This window comes from Vulpes vulpes, chromosome 11 (assembly GCF_048418805.1).
Source record: "Vulpes vulpes isolate BD-2025 chromosome 11, VulVul3, whole genome shotgun sequence".
NCBI classification, from domain to species: domain Eukaryota; kingdom Metazoa; phylum Chordata; class Mammalia; order Carnivora; family Canidae; genus Vulpes; species Vulpes vulpes.
This window is the reverse complement of record NC_132790.1, coordinates 29,926,675-29,946,538: the sequence shown is the minus strand read 5'-3', so window position 1 is coordinate 29,946,538 and position 19,864 is coordinate 29,926,675. Positions and strand designations below refer to the sequence as shown.

Genomic DNA, 19,864 nt, shown 5'->3' with positions numbered 1-19,864 from the left:
AATGTTAGCGGTTGTTATGATTATGATTAAAACAGCCCCTGATGAGAGCCCTTGATGTTAATGAAGACATTTCATAGGGTCAAGATGAAATATGGCCTCTCAGGAATGTGGATTATAGTTTTTAAATCTCCAGCCTACAGCTGACTCACAGTGTCATGACTGCCACCAGGCCAGGGATTTCAAAGGTGGCTTCAAGATGACTGCCTCCCCTGGCAACGGTAATAGCAATTTGTGTTTGTCGAGTGCTTCACAGCTTACAGAGATATTTCACACAGGTGCATGCACACGATGGTCCTGTGGGTGGGATGACCAGGTATGACATCATCTGAATCCTCCCCTGGGGGTTCAGGGGGTCACCAGACTCAGCTAAGGCACACTGGTACCTGAGGAGGCGGCAGCCGAAGTTCCGCCTGGAGCCCCAGGCCCTGCCTGCTTCCCAGCTCTCTGTGTTGCCTCTCCACAGGCCGCTTTCTCCTCAGCAGTCACTTCCCCTCCAGAAGCCTGTCGGAAGGCTAGCGAAAGCACGTGGAAGGTGATTTTCTCTCTCTCCACCCCCTCCCTGCCCGCCCCCACATATCGGCAGTACCTGCCTGGGCTCAGTCCCAGTACCTCCATGTGCTAAGTGTATGACCTGGGCTGGATCCTGGCTTTTCTCCACTTTAGTTTCCTGATCTGGAACCTAGAGATAATAGCATCTTCCTCAAAGGTCATGTGATCATTAAATTATAGGATACATGTTCGCACATAAAATAGTGCCTGGGTGGAGTGAGCAAGCATCTTTCTCCTGCCTCCCTTCCAAGGGCATTTTCACCGAGCGGAAGCTGTTTGAAAACAATTTTGCCATGAAGCTAAGCAAGAGATGCCCTATGGATGCCACTGGATCCCACTGGATCCACTGGATGCCACTGAAGCTGGAACATAGAGACAGTCTCTCTGTTCAGGGGGTGAGCTACAAGGTAGTGGGACAGGCACTGGGCTTTATCACAGAATATCTGCTTCCTGCAAGTAGAATGGCTTCTGCAAGTTGCTCAACCTCCTGTCACCTCAATTTCCTTCAAGGTAAAATTACCTGTGAGATTGTTGTAAGGACTCAGTGAGAAAATGTAGGTAAAGTGGTTGACACAGTGCCTGGCACGACTTAGACACCCGGTAAGAGGCAGCTCTCGTCTTATGATTTGTGTGTTTTGCTCCTGACATGGCAGGGCTGGCACACACACTGCCCAGGCCAGCAGCACATCCCCAAGTGCTCCTCACACCATTGGCACTGACTGTGGGTTGTGGGGTCGGCAGAAATCATCACTTGACCCTCAGAGGAAGGAGGGCCATCTCTTCCGAGATGAAGAGACATCTCACTGTTTGGCCCAGGGAACAGGATTTAATGAAAGTAGCTGAAATCAACATGCCTTGCCCTCAACAACTGGCTTATAATGAAATGTGAGCTAAGGAGTTCCCCAGCACTTTGGTTACATTTGTGGAAACAGTGAAGTCAGATTTTATATACCTATTTACTCAGGCCCCTGAGTACCCAGCAGCTCGGCTTCCAATCTCATCTCAGAATTTCCTCCTGAAATCTAGCCTCCTTCATGCGATAGTCCTTCCTGAGAAGCATTGTAAGAGAACTATTGGGACAAATGCCCAAGGCCCAGAAGAGCACAGGCTATATGCCCCAACCCCAGCATACCCGTGTCCTCAGCTCAGGACCTTGTGGGACTTCATTTTTCCAGTCTTGGGGGGATGGTCATAGTGATGATAGTGGTGATGATTGTTAGTGCTGTGGTTTTACAGATGGTGAAGAGCTGGAGAAGGAAATGACTTGTCCAAAGTAACTCAGCTAAGCAGTGGGAGAGTGTGAATTGAATCTAGGAGCTTGGGATGCCTGGGTGGCTCAGTGGTTGAGCATCTGCCTTTGGCCCAGGTCGTGATCCTGGGGTCCTGGGATTGAGTCCTGCATCCAGCTCCCCACAGGGAGCCTGCTTCTCCCTCTGCCTATGTCTCTTCTTCTCTCTCTGTGTCTCTCATGGACAAATAAAATCTTTAAAAAACAAAAATAAATCTAGGAGCTCTGTTTCCAAGTCCTCAGCTCTTGCCTCCAGCCCCCTTTCCATCCCTTCCTTATAAGGGTGGAGCATTACTTAGAGCCACCCATTTCTTTGTGCCTACCATGTACCAGCTACTAAACTGAGTGCATTACAACCATTATCTTAGTTAAGGTTCACATCAACTCTGTAAAGAAAGTATTACCAGTTCCCTTTTCTAGAGAAGGAAACTGAAGCTCAGAAAAGTAAAGTCCTTGTCAGCATCCCCCCATCAGTAAGTGGTAGAGTCCAGTTCAAACCAGATATGGCTCCAAGGCCTCTCCCAAGCTCTGTGGTATACTGAGCAATATACTGTAATCATGCTTCTCTGTGAACTCCATGAGGTCAGGGTCTATGAGTATCCCTAGCACAAGGCCTGACATGAGTTAGGTTCTCGGCGATTCAATGAATGACTTACCCAGTGACACACCAAAGAAGCTAAAGGCTCTGCCCAGAAAGATCCCAGCACACTACCAGTCTGATCTGTCCTCTAAAGACCCTCCTCCCCACCCCAGTACACCCCCGTACTCCTATATAGACCCATGTGCACACACACACACACACACACACACGCATGCACGCACATACACACATGCATGCACACCTTGCAGAGCTAAAACCAAATCCCTGGGCTCCTTGTCACTTTCCAGACCTAGTTCATGTTAGTTTTGTGTGCCATGCCAGCCAACCAGAACCCCTCTTGGACAAAAGTTGGTGTCATTTCACCTCCTGCAAGCCAACTTCCCCCCGGGGAGAGGCCATGGTGGGCTGGATGCCTCATCAGCTTTTGCAGAAAGTGGGTGCACTCGACAGCGCTGCTGAGCAAAATGACTCTCCCCACCAACCCCGAGTGCTTTAGTTGGCTTTTTATCCTCTTGGCTTTGAGTTGCCTTAGAAAAAGGAAGGAACTTAGCCCCTCCTCACGATGAGAAAAGTTTACCTTCTCTTTCAGAGCCTAATGACAATTTCAGGCTCTGTGACACTCTCCGGGATACCACTTCAAATGTGGTCACTTGGATCCACCTTGTGCATCTCCGTTGGCTCTCCTTCAGGTCTTCCTTCCCCTCCACCCCAGCCCAGCAGCCTTGGTCCTCAGCCTCATAAATTCATTCCTCATTTCCACTGCTCTGTGAGCTCTCTCCAATCTTGTCTTCCATAAATGCCTGTTATGTTCGAGGGCCCTCTCATGACATTTTATTCCTTTGGGTTGCTGGCTCATAGAAGCAGGACATGGCAGAGATTCCGCCTATAAAATGCCCATGCTGGTGGTTTATGACTCTTATCATTTCATTGCAATTGAGTTTCATGAGATAACAGGTGGAGATCTTTTAGAGATTCAGTGGCACGGGTTTGGAGGGAGCATGTGCAGTCAGAAAGAATTGCATAGGATTTGGAGTGGGACCAAGCTAGATTTTTAGGACTGAGCTTATCCAAAGAATATGGCTAATGACACCTGCTTTGGATGGTTGTTTTTCAAATTAGCTTCAATACGTGTGTATAAAATGCATAGCATAGTGCTGGCATTCAGTAAGCACTCAATAAATCAAGTGTCTATTTTTAAAATGCATGCTTAAATCTAGATTAGCCAAACAGTCCTTGGACTCTTGCAAATTTAAGTCTGAGAACAGTTTATACAGTGAAGGTTTGGAGCTAGACCTGGATTTGAGTCTAGGTAACCTTGAACAACTTGCTTTTTCTCTCAGAGGCTCAGCTTCCTTGTGGTTTCTGACTCCCTCCCACCTCCTTCCCCCACCCATCACTGGTCATTGAGTCTAGATGAAGTTATTAATGTGCTGACATATTTATCCCCAAACAACAGCACAAGGGCCAAACAGCATTAGCATCAGCTTCCTGCCAGATAATGAGCTTTCTGAGCTGGATTCCAGAGAGGAGCACAGCCTCACAGAGAGAGCATCCCAGAACAGCTCCAGATCTGCACCTGTGCCCCTGACAAGCACAGGCATTCACTTGTGACCCTTTCTGGGCTCCCTGCATGCTGGGCAGTGTTCTGGGTACCAAAGATCAGAGAGCCTCAGCCCACTCAGGAAGCAATACCTAGTTAGGAGGCATGACAAGAGCTCTGCCCTATGTGTGTACATGAGGTTTGGGAGCCCAAGGGCAAGAGCAGTGAGCTCAACCAGAAGACAGGTGAGAGTGGAAGCTGAGACCCCCCCCCCCCGAGGGGAGACTAGGAAGCTGGACCATTAGAGGGGTCTGGAGGTAGAGGGGGTCCAGGCAGAGGGAACAGCATGCATGAAGTACACAGGTGTGCAGGAGCAGCTTCTGGAACATCCTGCCTCCGACTAGAGAGTAGCAGCCACGCGGTGGGTAGAAGAAATAAGGCCAGAAAGGTAGGCAGGGTCCAAACCATGGTGTTCACTGAATGCCTTGCTGAAAATTTTGGATTAAAAAAATTTCCGATGTACATTGAAGATTTCCCTGTCAGACTTCATGTCAGGCCTCTTTCTTTAGCTCTCTCAGCCTAACCTGGACTGGGTTCACCTTCTCTTAGGTGGGACCTTCAGAATTCAAACTCAGATCCTCTGAGCTGCCCATTTCCTCTTTATTTCTCTCCCCACCCCTCCCAAAAAGGAAAACAAGTCATAAAGCCTCGTTAATAACAAATATGACGGGATAGATAGGAAATGGAAAAGCTCTGTTATCAAATTAAGTCACAGTTGACAGCAAAATAAGCCCAATGTTTAAAAAAAAAAAAATAACAGTAAGCTGAAAGTAGTAACAGAGTTAAAAAAAAATTAAAGCTCTAAACATAGCATTTGCATTAGTGCTAAATTTTGAAAACGGTAATTCAATTTTATTTACGAGGCAAATATAATTACATTTAAATTTGAGGGAACAGAATTTAATTCTTATTAATGACAGAAAGACTGAGTGAGATGCTTTAATGCCAGAGAAATTGTCTTATGTTCATGGATGGGAAAGAAAATTAGATTCAGCGCGGAGCATTCTCCTTGCTACAAGTCTCATGTGTGTAGCTGGAATTGTTCCCTCTCTGAGAAGCATTAGCTTCTCAGCCCAGAAAGCACAGCACCGACATCCAATTAAACATCAAAAGGAAATGATCAGGCTGGGCTATTTCTGTATAGGTATGTTACGGAAGGAGAAACCCGAGGTTAGAATTTCAGCCGAGGAATAATATCCATTGAGACTTGACATTTCCTGTACCCCTTCCCAGCAGCAAGTGATAGCCTGAAATCAAAGTTCAGAATAATAAATATCTGAGAGATTGACAGTGAGGCAAAGAAAGAAGAAAGGGTGTTGGAAGGAGGCAGAGAAGGACCCACCAGTCCGGGAAGTAGCGTGCAGGTTTAGACACAATGAGATGGTCAGTTCCTAACATTTAATCAAAGACTGGGAAATTGGGCCCAGACAGCCATAGTACTAAATAGTGCCAGAGTTAAAGGTTGATAAACCAGGAGCTGGCAGCTTTGTAATTTAGTAGAATTTCCCCTGACAGCCCTAGAACATTTTCTATCAGAATTGGAGCTCTTCAGTATGTAAATATAAGCCCTCCTGAAATTGGGCTTCAGAATCAGGTTTCTGTTTGGATACCCAAGCTGATGACTTGTACACAATCTCTGGTTGTCTTCCCGAATCAAACTGCTAGTATATAACTTGTAATTTTAAAATAATAACTATTCTTTGAATGGAAATTTTATTTACATTTTAAAGAGCTCCTTCATGTATAGACTTCGTGATTTATTCAAATACATAGGTCTCTGAAACTGATGATGCTGGTCCCAGGGATCCAGGGTTGAGAGAGCTTGAGGGATTTGCCCAGAGACCCTCTGAGAAAACAAGGATTCAAATCCAGCCTTCTCTGGGTTCAGAGCCCGTTTATCCCCTGCATAATTCTGCCATTGGCCATTTCTGAGGTTTATGCTGATACTGCTGATGAATCAGGTATAAAGTTCATATAAGGTTTCACTTCACTGGATGCCACTGCCAAGAACCATGTAAAAAGGATCTTGACCATGATGTATCTGGCAGTACTACATGGTTCAAGGAATAGAGTGACTTCTTTCAGGGTGATCAGGGTGGCTTCTTGGAGGAAGCAGGATTTAAGATGGGCGATGGAGGTTGCATTTGAGTTGGCAGAGATAGAAGGGAGAGACAAGCACCTAGCAGCAGCCCATTGTAGAAGTCAAAGATTAAAGCATGGTATAAAGATGCAATAGAATGTGGCACTTTCCAGGAAAGACTAGTAGTCTGCAGAGGCTTTGCTTGGAATATTTGTGGCAGTAGAGAGAGGGTGAAGAGGGGAGGCCTCCTCCAAGCTAGATTTGAACTCTTCTAATCAGAAAGCCAGATACCTACCCTCCAATTAAGGTGAATAGCAGTGGCTTATTACTTCCTGTGATAGGTGCTTCATAAAGTTCGAAATTCTGGTCCTGGGGGAATAGGTGTGGAGACTGCTATGTACCAACATCCTGGAATCCACTTTTCTGCTTGGTTTGAAAGCACTCCTCACTCCTTGAGTAGGGTGAAAGGCCATGTGGTTTCTAAGGCTCATTAGCTTTCTGCCAACTGGTTCTGTGGGACAGAGCCAGGCTGGGGGCAGCGCTGACCCTCTGGTGATAGGGATGGAAGTTGAAATGCACTGGAGAGTGGCTTGGATTTGGCCTCAGTGTCAAAAGGAGACCAATTACCGTAAGGAAGTTGAAGGCTCCTTTTCTGTACTTTCCTCTCTTTCTGGCTCCTTCCTGAAACCTACACTGAGACTAAAAAGCCATCTGCCCAATTTAGTAAGAGAAGGAGGGAAGGGGGTGCTATATTGAAACCAAGTTTTTCAAAATATGGGGATATCTATCTATGGGAGAGAAAGGTATCCTGCTGTGTATTGGGCATGGTGACAGCTGGGTGCTCCTTTACACGTGTGGGTAGACTTGAGTTCCTTGCGGATAGGATAATTTAGTATAATTTCTGAATCCCTAGCCTCTAGGAGTAGTTGGCACATGGTAGGTGATCAATATATTTTCAAACCAAGTTTAGGGTTCTGGCAGATAGGACTCAGTATTGCCACTCTATAAATGACAAAGCTAAGGCCCAGAGGCATGCTATATAGCTGGGAAGTAGCATAGCAAGCTCTTAACACCAGCTTGTGTGAATACAAGCCTCTGTTCTTTGCAAAATGGTAGAACCTTGAATAGTTACATGGATGTAGTCAGAAGATACGTTTCCTGTAGAAGACTCACCAGGGAATGTAGAGATCAGGTCAGTGATGGCAGGCCTGTGGAGGCAACAGAGTAGACTAATTACCCTGATAAAGGTTCACATCAAGTGCTTTGAAAAGGCAGGGGGTGAAACTCTTTCCAGCTAGGACCCTAAAATGAGGCTTCAAAGAAGAAGAGCCAGAACTCAAAGCCAATGTATGGTTCTACATGGGCAGACCGAGGTAAAAGGGGAACCCAGACCATGGAACAGCTTGTACAGAGGCACAAGGGGGGCCACAGAGTGTAGGAAGCACCCCCCTTCAGCCATTTGTCTAGCTGGCCCCTTCATGACTGTTTCCTAAGGCAGCCATCAAGTTTTTGCTCAAATACTGACATACGTGTCCCTGTGAGGCAAAGGACAAGGCACGTCCTCTCTCCCAGCCCTCATTTTCCTCTCTACAGAATGACTAAAGCATCTCTGACATGTCTTCTCATGCTCTCATCACAAAAACTGCTCCTCTAAGTTTTTCTCCTAAACTCACCTGAGGGAGATCCTGTGGCCAGAAACAGACCACTTCCTGCTCAATGTCAGCTCCCTCCTTCTCTATCATTTTCCCCTACACATTGTCCTTCACCTCCAGATGTTCTCCTTGGTCACTTGTAGCTCTCTTATCTCTCTGCCTCTCTCCACATCCACCTTGCAAAACCCATGACCATCCCAGCCACTCACTACTTCTCAGCTTACAGCCCACTTCTGAGCACTGGACACCAGATGACCTCATGTTCATGATCTTTAGACTTTCCTAGACCCTTCCAACTGCAGATCTTCTTGTACTTTGTGAATTCTTGCTCTCATTCACCAAAGGGCTCTTTAAATGTCCACCTCTATTCATTTATAGAGATTTCTACTGCATGAAGAACATTGAAGCCATTGGTGAAGTGCTTTCATTATCTTGGCCTATCTCTTAAACATGTCTCAGTCTACATATACCTCCCCAGAAGACCAGATGCCCACAAAGTGCTGTCCCTCAGATTATGCTCTAGATCTGGTCCTCTCCAGCTACTGAGGGGCACCATATATACTCACATCATCCCCTTGCTCTCCCCAGTATCAACCCCTCCCTTTTCCTGGATCTTTCCAGCACATAAACATGATACAGTTGCCATACAGCATTTAGTCTATAAAAGATATGCATGATACTAGGCATGTTACATGGTGTTCATTTAAACTTCATAGATGAACCTGAGATGTTAGTGTATAAACCCTGTTTTGCAGATGAGAAAGCTGAGGAACAGAAGGATGAAGTAACTTGTCTGAGTTCCATAGCTGGATGGATGGGGGATAGATTGGTGGGTGATGGATGGAGGGCAGGTGGGGGGGGGATGGGTGATAGAGGGATAGAGGGATGGAGGGATGGATGGATGGGTGATGGATGGATGGATGGATGGTTGGATGGACAAATGGACAGGCAGATAGACAGATGGGCTGTTAAATGGCCTGGTGATTGGGTAGCTAGTTACACGATTAGATAGTTGGGTGGCTTGAACAGATGGGTGGATAGATAAACAGGTGGAGGATGAACTGACAGATAAACAGACACACAAACAAAAGGAAAAGTACTTAATGGTAAACATTGGGTCAGAGTGAGGAAGGAGACTTAGGCTGGTCTCAGAGATCCTGTACTCTAGTTGGGGTAATGATCTAATATGTAACCAGTAGTCATGGAATTACGTCAGATAACGGCTGAGCTTTTGCTTTAACCTGGTCACACAAGTCACAGACCAAAGAGCTGTGTTAATCACAGTCACCTTTCATTCTAGTTAAGTAGCTTTGAGCAATCGCTTCATCTCTTCACGCTGTTTGCTCAACTATGATGCAGGAATGAAAATATCATTGCAGGGCTATTCTGAGGATTTAATGGGATAATATTTGTGTGCCACCAACAAAGGTCCTACATGTTCTCCCTATTTCTGCTTCAAGTGGTATCTAGCGTGTCTTGGACTTAACGTGTACCAGGATTTCAGAGAAATTCCCCACGCTGTGCACTAACTCTGATGAGCTAGTGACAAAACAGAAAATCCTAGCAGGAATCAATTGAAAATGATTTAACCCTCTTTTAAAATTTCTTAAGGGCATGTTAAGAACTTCAGGTCCTAAGCAAAATAGAACAATTTTCCCTATTATCCCTTTTACTGCTAAATACAGACTTATTAGAGGACTTGCCAGGAAGTCACATGGGACCCAGCTTCTGTTTCACCTGCCTCTATTCCTTGCTCAGCCGGAAAACTACAGATCCTTAGGTGAGGACTCCTCCATTCCCTACTTGTGGCTGTTTTGAGCATCTTTCCAAGCCAGAGAAATTTTATGAGAAAAATATATGTAAGCCTGTCCCTTTAGGGGAACACCACAGCTTCCCCTACCAGCTATTTTAATGAACAGGATTGTAAAGTAAGTCCAGACAAATTAAAAAGTAGCTGTGCTAGGCCCCAGGCTTCATCCAGGCTCATATGGGGATTAACATTTAATGAGAGGAGCCTGGGGCAGTATTTTCCCTTATGTATATACTTTGGGGGTACAATTAACCAAGAGCCAAACCTTACATCTTTCTCTACCCTTTACACTTCTTTCTCACATGCCTATTTGCTTCCACATCATGGAAGGGGAATGGGTGTGATGGGGGCAGCAGCAAGAAGGAAAGTATGCATGACAGTGTAAGGACTGAGGCCCTTTAAAATTACAGAGTTCTCAGAGATTGCAGATGAGTTTCTAAGAAGGATGGGCACAAAGGAGACTGAACCTTGTGTGAATATATCTCGCCAAATGAATTTTGTACAATATGGCCCTGAGACACAGTTGAGGCCAACTGACATAATGCTCCCTTCATGAAAGTTTTTTTTTTATTATTCATCTGTTCTTTCAACAAATATTTGTCGAGATCTCATGCGGTGCCATGCCTGGTGCCTGCTGCCAGGGAACCTAGATGAGAAAAAGCTGGAGCCTGCCATTAGGTGGGCTCCTGATCTGGAGAGAACACAGGTGTATACACCAGTGAGCAGGGCAGACGTGCAGAAAGGAAGGCCAGTGGGCATGGTTTTCCTTCAGAGGAGAGCTCACTTGTTCTTAGGACTGACCTGGTTTATCTCCAGGGTCCTGTATGATTCAGTCAATAACTTCACAGGCTCAGAATTAGAATTTTAAGACAGCTGGGGATTTTTGCCTGATTTCAGGAGGAAGCTGAGGCTACAAATACAAATGGCTTCCAATGGGGTTTTGATGGCTTTGGCTGATGGTGCCAGGCAAGGTGCCTAGAGAAAGCATACCTAAATTCTGAGGCTGCTTACTATAAGAGCTAATATTTTGCTCTTCAGGAAGACACCTCTATGGTAGGTAAGCAGCAGTTCTGCTGATACAAGATATCTTAAGTCCTCATTGATCGGTCATGTACATAGAATAATTTCCATGGGGCCATTCATGTGCATCATTTTCTTCCATTATTTCTCTCTTCTCTTTGGGCATGAGGAAGTATGACTCAGTGAGATTGAGTAATTAATTCTCCAAGGACCCCACAAGGACCCAAGGAAACTGGGAAGTCAGAATCTGAGCCTAAGTCTACCCTACCCAATTATATCCTCCATAGGATATAATTCTTCAAAAGATTCCTTTGGGCCTCAACCCCTCCAGCATTGAGCCAGTAAGCTCTGATGTTTATCACATGAAGGTCAATGGGCATTTACCAAATGGTCACTGGTATCGGCTTTGTTACATAGGTCTGATGTTCTGATGTCCAGTACAAGCACCATTACACCTCATTTTTCTCTCACACAAGAATATCTATGTGCACAACTTAATATACCCTGAACTGTGTGCCAGGCACTTTGTAGAAGTTAACTTGTATAGCTGATTTCCATTGTGTCTGTCTGCTGTGCTAGAATGTAAATTCCTTGAGGTCAAGAAAGAACCTTGCCTGTCACGATCACTACAGGATCCCCGCGCCCTCTGAAGGACTTGCACATAGTGGGCACTCAAGAAATAAATCAAGTGAGAGTAATTCCTACAACAATCCTCTCTGGTAGTTAGTGTCATCCCCATATGACAAGCAAGGGAACTGGGGCTGAAGAGACACTGGGACCCAAATTTCACAGAGTACTGTGTACGTTATGTAAGGGGCAGATGATCTGTCAAAGTCCATTCTTCAGCATCATCTTATCTCATTTCCTGCAACCACTCTGGGAAGTTATATCTGCTTTAATTTCAAAGCAAAATCAAAAAGGAAAACTAAAGCAGTTCCTTTTATTTCAAGGACAAAAAAAAAAAGAAAAAAAGAAGAAGGTGAGGCATATAAGAAAAATAACAACAGAACCTATAACTCGAGGCTAAATGACAAAGTAGCATCTCCGATTACTGCTCCCATCAGGAGTCACTGGGTCTCCTGCTCTGAGAACCCAAATGCTGACAGGTTGTGTTACCATCAGTTAGCACCCCATAAACATCAAGGTCACCATTTTCAGGCCCCTTCCATTAAACTGTGTAAGAGCTCACAACCCAGCTTGTAAAAAGCTGATGGGGAGGTACCCAGCCACCGGGCAACCTTAGCTTCATGCCAGGAGAGCATGTCTAGTGTAAACTGGCAAGGAAATGGACTGTTTGGATGGACAGCCCAGCAGTCTCCAGATGACGAAAATGAGACTCAGTGTCTGGGAAATTCTACGTAGGGGATCTTATTTCACTTCACATTTATCCAGGGGCTGACTTAGATGTAACAAAGGAGAAGCAACAGGGCCAGAAAAGAAGACAGATCTGCTGGGAGAACCAGGAGGTCCCCACAAGGAAAGCCTGCCTCTTTGCCAATCGGTTTCCTTAATCTTAAAATGTCTGTCTTGCACATTGCTCTGAGAATTGTCGAAGGAAGGAAAAAGCACCAGGTGACTCTATGGCCTGTAGAATCCACCTGTGCTCTCTGGGTCTCAATTAGAAGCCTCACCTACAGTAACCAGACAGCATTGTTGTGATAGTTAAGTGAGAAATTATGTACGAAGAGTACTTTGTAAACTCTAAAACCTGGTATAAGTATTAGTCGTTAAGTCAAAAATGGCTTTCCCACACATTACCTCATTTGATGTAATACCAACCCTATGAGATGGATGAAATGGGAATTATTATACCTGTTTCACAGAAATAGAAAGTGAGGCTCAATGAATTTCATAACTTGCAACTTGTGGATCACCCAGCCAACAAGTTGCAAAACCAAGGTAGACACCAAAGCTGTGTGATCCTAAAATTTGTGGTGTTTTATTCACTGCGTATATGCAAGAAGGGGCAGCAGTAACAGCTGTAGATTATTTGGATCATCTTGGGACTCCAATACCAGTTTGAGCTTTGTCTAGATTGTCCCCCAAAGGACAGGGATGAGGTCTAGTTTTTCTCTGTATTCCCCGCACCAGCCACAGTCTTCAGTGCCTAGTAGGCAGGCGTGGAATACTATTCGAAGAATGAACAAACCAGTGTGAATGTATTGATACCTACTGTATACATCAGGAACCCTCTGAAGGGATGCTCTTTACTATTGCACCATCCCCATTTTACAGAAGAAGAAAATGAAACTCAGCAATCAAATAGGTTGCCTAAGGTCATGTAACTGGCAAGATGTCTTTGGAATCACATCTGATTCTAAGTCTTACCCTCTTTCATCTGCATTGCCCTCAGATTGATTGGTATAGGAATGGCCTACCCATTAGGTAAGGCCTGAAGTCAAGCAAATGCTGGGGAAGGGCTGTCTCTCCTGCTCTAGACCCTCTTGAACTGTATATGCCCCACCGTCTGCAAACACCAAAGCTTTGGCCACTGCAGCCTGTCTCTCTCCTGGCTCACACCTCAGTGAATAGAAGCACTGCTTGCTGTTTACTTTTACACCATAAACTGCCACCTGGGGAAAAAAAAAAAGTGCTGAGTAAAACCAAACAAATGCTAAACTAATCTTCCCTCTCAGGGCTCTCACCAGCCCTGAGGCAGGCCCTGCCTCCGTGTAACCAGGGGTCACTGCTTGAGGATGGGTCAGAAATTTCAGAGAGAAAAAAAAAAGAAATTTCAGAGAGAGGATTTCGGAAGGCCTGGGGCCTAGAGATTGTCATTCTTTGTCAAGATGTCTGTATAATGCTTCAACATGGATGGAACTGGAGGGTATTATGCTGAGTGAAATAAGTCAATCGGAGAAGGACAAATATTATATGTTCTCATTCATTTGGGGAATATAAATAATAGTGAAAGGGAATATAAGGGAAGGGAGAAGAAATGTGTGGGAAATATCAGAAAGGGAGACAGAACATAAAGACTCCTAACTCTGGGAAACCGAACTAGGGGTGGTGGAAGGGGAGGAGGGTGGGGGGTGGGGGGGAATGGGTGACGGGCACTGAGGGGGGCACTTTACGGGATGAGCACTGGGTGTTATTCTGTATGTTGGCAAATTGAACACCAATAAAAATAAATTTATTATAAAAAATTTTTTTTAAAAAAGATGTCTGTATAAGAAGGGAAGGAAGCTCGAAGAATGTCCTGAGAAAGCCTCACACCTGGAGGGCTGCTGATAGAGTGACAGTACTGGGAAGTTTTCATTAGGGCAGCTCACTGGAGATAGGCCCGGACCTACTCTCAGCCTGACTGAGCAGGGTGTATGTGAATTGTTTCATATTCTCAGGCCACCTTGAGCCCCAGGCACACATAAGATTCATCTCTTATCCAACAAACTTCAATTAAGGTCTGTTCTGTGCCAAGCTCTGTGCTGGGTGCCAAGTGTAGGCGTGATCAGGAGAATTGGGTGCAGCCTCTGATACCCCTGGTCTGACAGGACACAGGCCCAGAAACAGAAAGTCAGTTTACCATGTAACATGGAAGGACAAGGAGCAAGAGAATAAGCACAGGGTGAGTCACAGACTCTCAGAGGACAGAAGGACAGACCCTTGAGCTGAGCCTTGGGGATAGATGATGCTGTGTAATGTGGAGGGTGTTTGTATCACAGGCCCCCACGGTCTTAGAGGCAGATGGGACCTTAGGTGTCATCAGATTCCCCCAACACCCAGTGAGGGTGGGTCATACAGCAGAGGAGGAGCTGAGCGGGCGTGGACCTTGCTTACCGGGTCCTTGGACTCCGAGTCTAAAGCTTACTGTCCTGAGAAACCTTTTTGAGTTGGGCATCTCTGCCACGGCCTTTTCTATCTTCCACTCGGCTAAGTGCTCCCTACAGCCCTGATGGCCAGCAGCGGTGCCGTGTGACGTCATCATCACTGCCCACACCCGATACATCAGTGATGTCAAAGAACCTGCTTCCAGTCTCACAGCTCAGAAGCTGCTGAGCCTGGCTTAGAACCGAGGGGCCCCAGCTCCAGGTCAGGGCTCTTTCCACCCATTTTACAAGGGACCTCTCTCCACTGGGCAGCTGAGAAATTCGGTGTGTCCGTGCATGTAGTACTTCGCTTCTCAGATAGTGTGCCTGGCAAGGTGTCAGGCCTAGGAATCAACTGTTGTGTTGTGGTTGTTTTCTTTTTTAATTCACAAACATTGTAGCCATTGTCTTGTAGGTTGATGTGGAAGGTCTAAGCCTCTGAGATCTAATTTTGATTTATCTCCTTTTTAAAAAATAGCTAGACTATTAGTAGCTTCTAAACCAGGAACATAGCTTGGAATCTTCCAAGCTGTCATGGGCAAATGCAACTTGACCCAGTGCCAGTTAATTTAGTTTGAAAGAGAACAAAAGCGTTGAGGTTTTCAATTGAAGACGGTGGGGCCATAAGGCACAGCCTGCAGGCAGTGTCTCTCTCACAGTCTTGGCAGAGAGCATCAGTGGCCACAACTGCTCAACCTGTTTCATGAAAACTGGTTTTGGAGCCGTCACAACCTCTACCCGTATAACTGGGAAGCTGTCACTGACCCCCGAGCCAGAGGGGCTTGTGAATTGGGCTGCGTGTGTTTTGCACCAACTCACAGACAGGCCTTTGTGAAGGGCTGGGTGACTCTGCTCTGGCTGGGACACCGTCCTGCCGCTATTTGCTTTGGATCAGAAGGGCCACTGAGGCGGTGCTTGGAGTTGGAGTAGCAAAGCAGTGTGCAGGAGGAGGGAGCACAGGTGGCAGAAGCACAGGGCCAGCGCCCAGGATCCACACCGGGGTGCAGGGGGCCAGCCCACCTTTCACCCCACCTGGAGTAAAGGCTGGAACAAACTGCCGGGCCGGGCGCCTGCACAAGCCGCAGCCAGACCCACGAGCGTTTCACTTGGCCATCGGGGACTCGTCCTCACTTTGTTTTCACACATAACCAGTTTTTAATTAAATTTGACTTTTCCTCACATCTGTTCAGAAGGCCAGGCCCCTTTGGAAGTGGTGAGCACAAAAGCGGGGACAGGCTGGCCAGCGGTGAAAGCAAATAGACGAGAGCCCTCCAGTCCACCCTATTTGGGCAGGGCAACGGGCTCAGGACAGGATGGGCTTTTGCCTGAAGAATTGTTCGCATCTGAGGGTCATTGTTTGGGGAGATTAGCCCCCCAAGCCTCTGGAGTCCCGACCTTTCCCTCCCAAGAGCTAAGGTAGGTAGCCAAGTGTGACCCTTGTTCGCAACAATGACCGGCTCAGAATGTGGTTTTATTTTTTTTCTCCACTGCCCTCCTCCCCGCAGAGATCTGTGCGGCCGACTGTGGGGGCCACGGCGTCTGCGTGGGAGGCACCTGCCGCTGCGAGGAGGGCTGGATGGGGGCAGCCTGCGACCAGCGGGCCTGCCACCCACGCTGTGCGGAGCACGGGACCTGCCGGGATGGCAAGTGCGAGTGCAGCCCCGGCTGGAACGGCGAGCACTGCACCATCGGTATGGCAGGTTGGGGTGGGGAGGTGGGGGGGTGGCTGCTGGCGGGGGGCGGGTGCTGCCTCTGTTCGCATGTGGGAGCTGGGCAAAAAGTCCTTTCATCTGGTGACATTATGGCTGGCATTTCCCAGCAGCAGTTGGACTTAAACTTACAATTGGGTATTTTTAACCTTCTCCCTCTCAGTCTGCGGTTCCCAGATGTCTGTTAGCTGGTTTGCATGCCTTGCTTATACCCTTCCTGGCCAGATGCAGTAGGGCCCTGCATTAAGGAGCTGGGAATCAGGAATAAGGCACCTGCCTGCCCCTTAGCAGCTGTGGACTGTCCCAGTGCCTCTCTGAGCCTTGGTTTGCTCACCTATAAAATGGGGATCATAATGCACATGAAGAGAGTAGCACAGGCTGGCACAGATTATAGCTCTCAGTAAGTGTGGCCATTATTATCAAGTTCATGATCTGGATAGGAGGGCTTAGGCGTAGCTCTCAGCCCCCCACATCCACTGGCCCCCTAGGCCTGAGCTCCGAGATAGGCCTGGAGTCCTGGGGAAAGCTTCCCCCAGGCCCTGGGCCACATCTGCCTCCCATCAGGCCTAGATCCCTCCCTCTCCTGTCCTCAGCCTCCATCCTGTCTGCATTTGTCTCCTCTCTTCTCTCTGGGGGCTCCTCACACAGCCCCTGCTGAAACAGCATTGTTGGCAGCTCTCAGAACAAGCTGATCACTCCATTCCCTTCTTCCTGCCTTTCCTGCTGCTTTTGTTGATTTTAAACACAGCCAGACGTTTTGCTTGGTTTATTATCCTGGAAAGAGCACTCACCAAAAAGCTCTTTATTGAATCAACTGGTTTGTGTGTGTGGTTTTTCTTCCCCTTCCATTTTTTTCGAAGGGACAGTCTGTGATCAGATGGTAAGCACATGGATTCGGAAGGCAGGACTCTGGGTGTCTCTTCAGCTCTAAAAATCACCTCTTGGGTCTTAACGGAACCTGAGAGCCAAGCCCCAGACCTTTTGAGGAACAAAGAAATATTGAGCAAAAGGAGCTACTGCTTTTCTCATTTTTTTTTAGGCTTCATTCCCTTTGTTTTGTAATCTGAAATTGGTCTGAATTCATCACCTCTGCCCCCACTATATCACTCTGTTTATAAGTGGCCATAAACCCCTTGCATTTATTAACAATAATAATGGCTTCTGATTTTTGAGTGTTAACCATGTGCCAAGCATGTGCTAAGGACTCTTAATTGCATTATTCTGCACTCCAAAGAGTCACCCTTTGAAGGCACACGTATTATTCCCTCCTTCTCAGGGACCCGAGGCTTAAGGTCACTTAGCTTGTAAGAAGTAGAACAGGAATTTGAGGTTTAGTCTCCTGAGCTTTGGTGTTGGTGTAAGGTGTCCACACCAGCTGCTTGCTCTGTGGCCCACAGGACAGAGTCCAGGTTTTCTACAAGGCATCTGGTTTACAACCTTCCGAGCCTGTGCCTCCTCTTTACTATTGCACTCAGAGCTGCGAACCTTGTCACCCACCCCAGACTCTTAAGTGAGCCACTCCAGAGCCAAGGACAGCTTCCCCTCCCCCCGCCGCCCCGGTTTGTCCCCAGCAGAAGGTGCCACAGTGCCTTAACTGCACGCCTCTGGGTGGCTTCTTTGTGTCAGTGTCATCCTGCCTTACGATTGTCCTGGACACCCTTTCATGTGAAGTGGCCCTGGTTACCTGGGGGGGGCCCTCTTTTTTAAACTCCACTTTTGACGTAACTGAGGACCTTTTAGCCTCCCAGCCCAGAAGGGGGACCATCCCCATTAAAACCAAAAGCAGAGCCTGGAAGGGAAAGTACATTCTGTTTCTCTCACTTGGTTATAGAGCCCTCAGCTCACCTTACCAAGTTCCAAAAAGTTTACGGATGTCTGACTTTTATAAGATAAAAGCATCTCATCTCAGTCAAATGATGATGAGGGATTTCAGGAAATTCTCCCTGAGGCCAATCCCAGATGATTCACGACAGGCTGGTGGGCAGGCTGTGCTACATCTCCCGTCTTATGGGTGTTCATCAGCCTGGCCTGAAGACCATCCTGTGTGCTTTGATGCCAAGATGTCAAAGCATCCCCTCCCCCACACACACCCCCTAGCCCTGCACACCCGCATACCCATTGTCACTCCTTAAGAGCAAATTCCTCCTTGGGATTGCAGATGCTTTTTCCCCTCCAGATAAGAAATGCATCAAGGTAAATGTGCACAATTCAAGAGGGAGGCTGGCAGTCATAAATACCAGAAAAAATGTCACAGGACATTGAAGAAGTAATGGACTAGTCATAGTGGCGCAGATGAAAGGACGTTGGCTCAGAATTCTATCACCTTTCATTCCGTGGTGAGCATTTCCTTTGTCCCTGTCTAATGTCCCTGCATGGCACCTTGCTCTCTGTGGGTCTCTGCCTGTGGCCAGCTGCATCCCAAGTGAGAAACCCTTGGCGCTCAAGGAACACTTCAGTAACCTTGTCTGGTGAAAGGGGAGGTAGGAAAGGCAAAGGAGAGAAACAATGGTGGTGCCTTCCTTTTCCTTTTGGAATAGAAAGAAGGAGAAGCCCTTTTTGAATCTTTGATAGAAACAAGGAGTACCTTCTTATATTGCCAGGAGCCTCACTCCCTTTGAGAAACATTTAGGAAAGGAAAAAAGCTGTTGATGTGAAAAGTGAGAAATTCAAAGTGTTACATTTTCTCTTGTCAGATTTCATTCCTATACAAGAGGTCAGAATAGCGCAGCTAGCTCATGTGCTGTAGTCTAGTTATGTCCTACACCAGAGAAAAAGCTGATTCAAAGACCTCCATGCAGCAGAAACAAGAGAGGAGGGCCTGTTTATTTACACACCGCCGCCTCCATAAACAGGAAAGAATGATTTGATCACCTGCCAGCTGGCATTAAACAACAAGACAAGTCTGGCTCCTTATGGTCAAGTCCCTGGCATAAGAATCTTTTCACCCCAGTGACGTTTCCTGGAGCATATTGTTATAGCAAGAATTAAATAGCTCCTTTTGGAGGCTTTGGTCCATCTTTTCTTTTATGGAAGCTACTTGATTTTTCTCAAAGGAGGTTGGTTTTCAGAACAAAAGGGAAATGGACAATAGCATCTTCTTTAATGACAGAATTTTTGTCAAAAAGCAAGATTATTCACACTGAATCCTAATTCCTTAGGTGAGGAGTTATGTGTCTCTTTGCATCTTCAAGAAAGGTTTTTGGTGAAAGCATCATGAGCAGACCACATGGTTGCTAGGGGCTTCATGTTCTCCTTCCATGAATCACTGAATGGGGGACGCTGGAGGAGGCCTCCAGGGATGATGAAGTCCTGGCCTCCTCTTCCTCCACTGACCACAGAACTACACACCCATCATCCCAAAACTTGAGTTATCCTGCTCCTAAAAATAGCCCACAAATAAGAAGGGATTTTTCATTTCCACTCTCACTTACCAGTAACGCTCCCATGTGCACATGTGAAACTCTGTTTTCCTAATCCAGACGTTAAGGTCAGATGAATTGACGTGGCTCTGTTTCTCAAGTACATGGTCAGCACAGAATCATCGAAAACATATTTGGAGATGTGTTTTTCAGGAATTTCATGGGTCTCAAGCCTGGGGCTTGCCCTCCCAATTCTTTACAGAAAGCTAAAAATCATAGTTAAATTTGAGAAGGTGTCTAATTTTTTTCAATTTCTTTGAAAACAGTACTATCATTTCTGGTCACTTCTACAATTGTTATTTTATTCACTTCAGTGCCCCTTGTCTATAA

The 19,864-nt window shown here is 46.5% G+C and overlaps 1 protein-coding gene across 12 annotated transcripts in view; it reads left to right on the top strand.

Moving 5' to 3' along the window:
• The window catches only part of TENM4 (teneurin transmembrane protein 4), a 2,793,707-nt gene that overhangs the window by 2,657,982 nt on the left and 115,861 nt on the right, over window positions 1–19,864 (top strand). For all 12 annotated transcript variants that reach the window (XM_072726015.1, XM_072726027.1, XM_072726024.1 and 9 more), the window contains one exon: window positions 15,912–16,097. In XM_072726015.1, coding sequence (XP_072582116.1) covers window positions 15,912–16,097 — 186 coding nt within the window. The remainder of the gene's footprint in view (window positions 1–15,911; window positions 16,098–19,864) is intronic.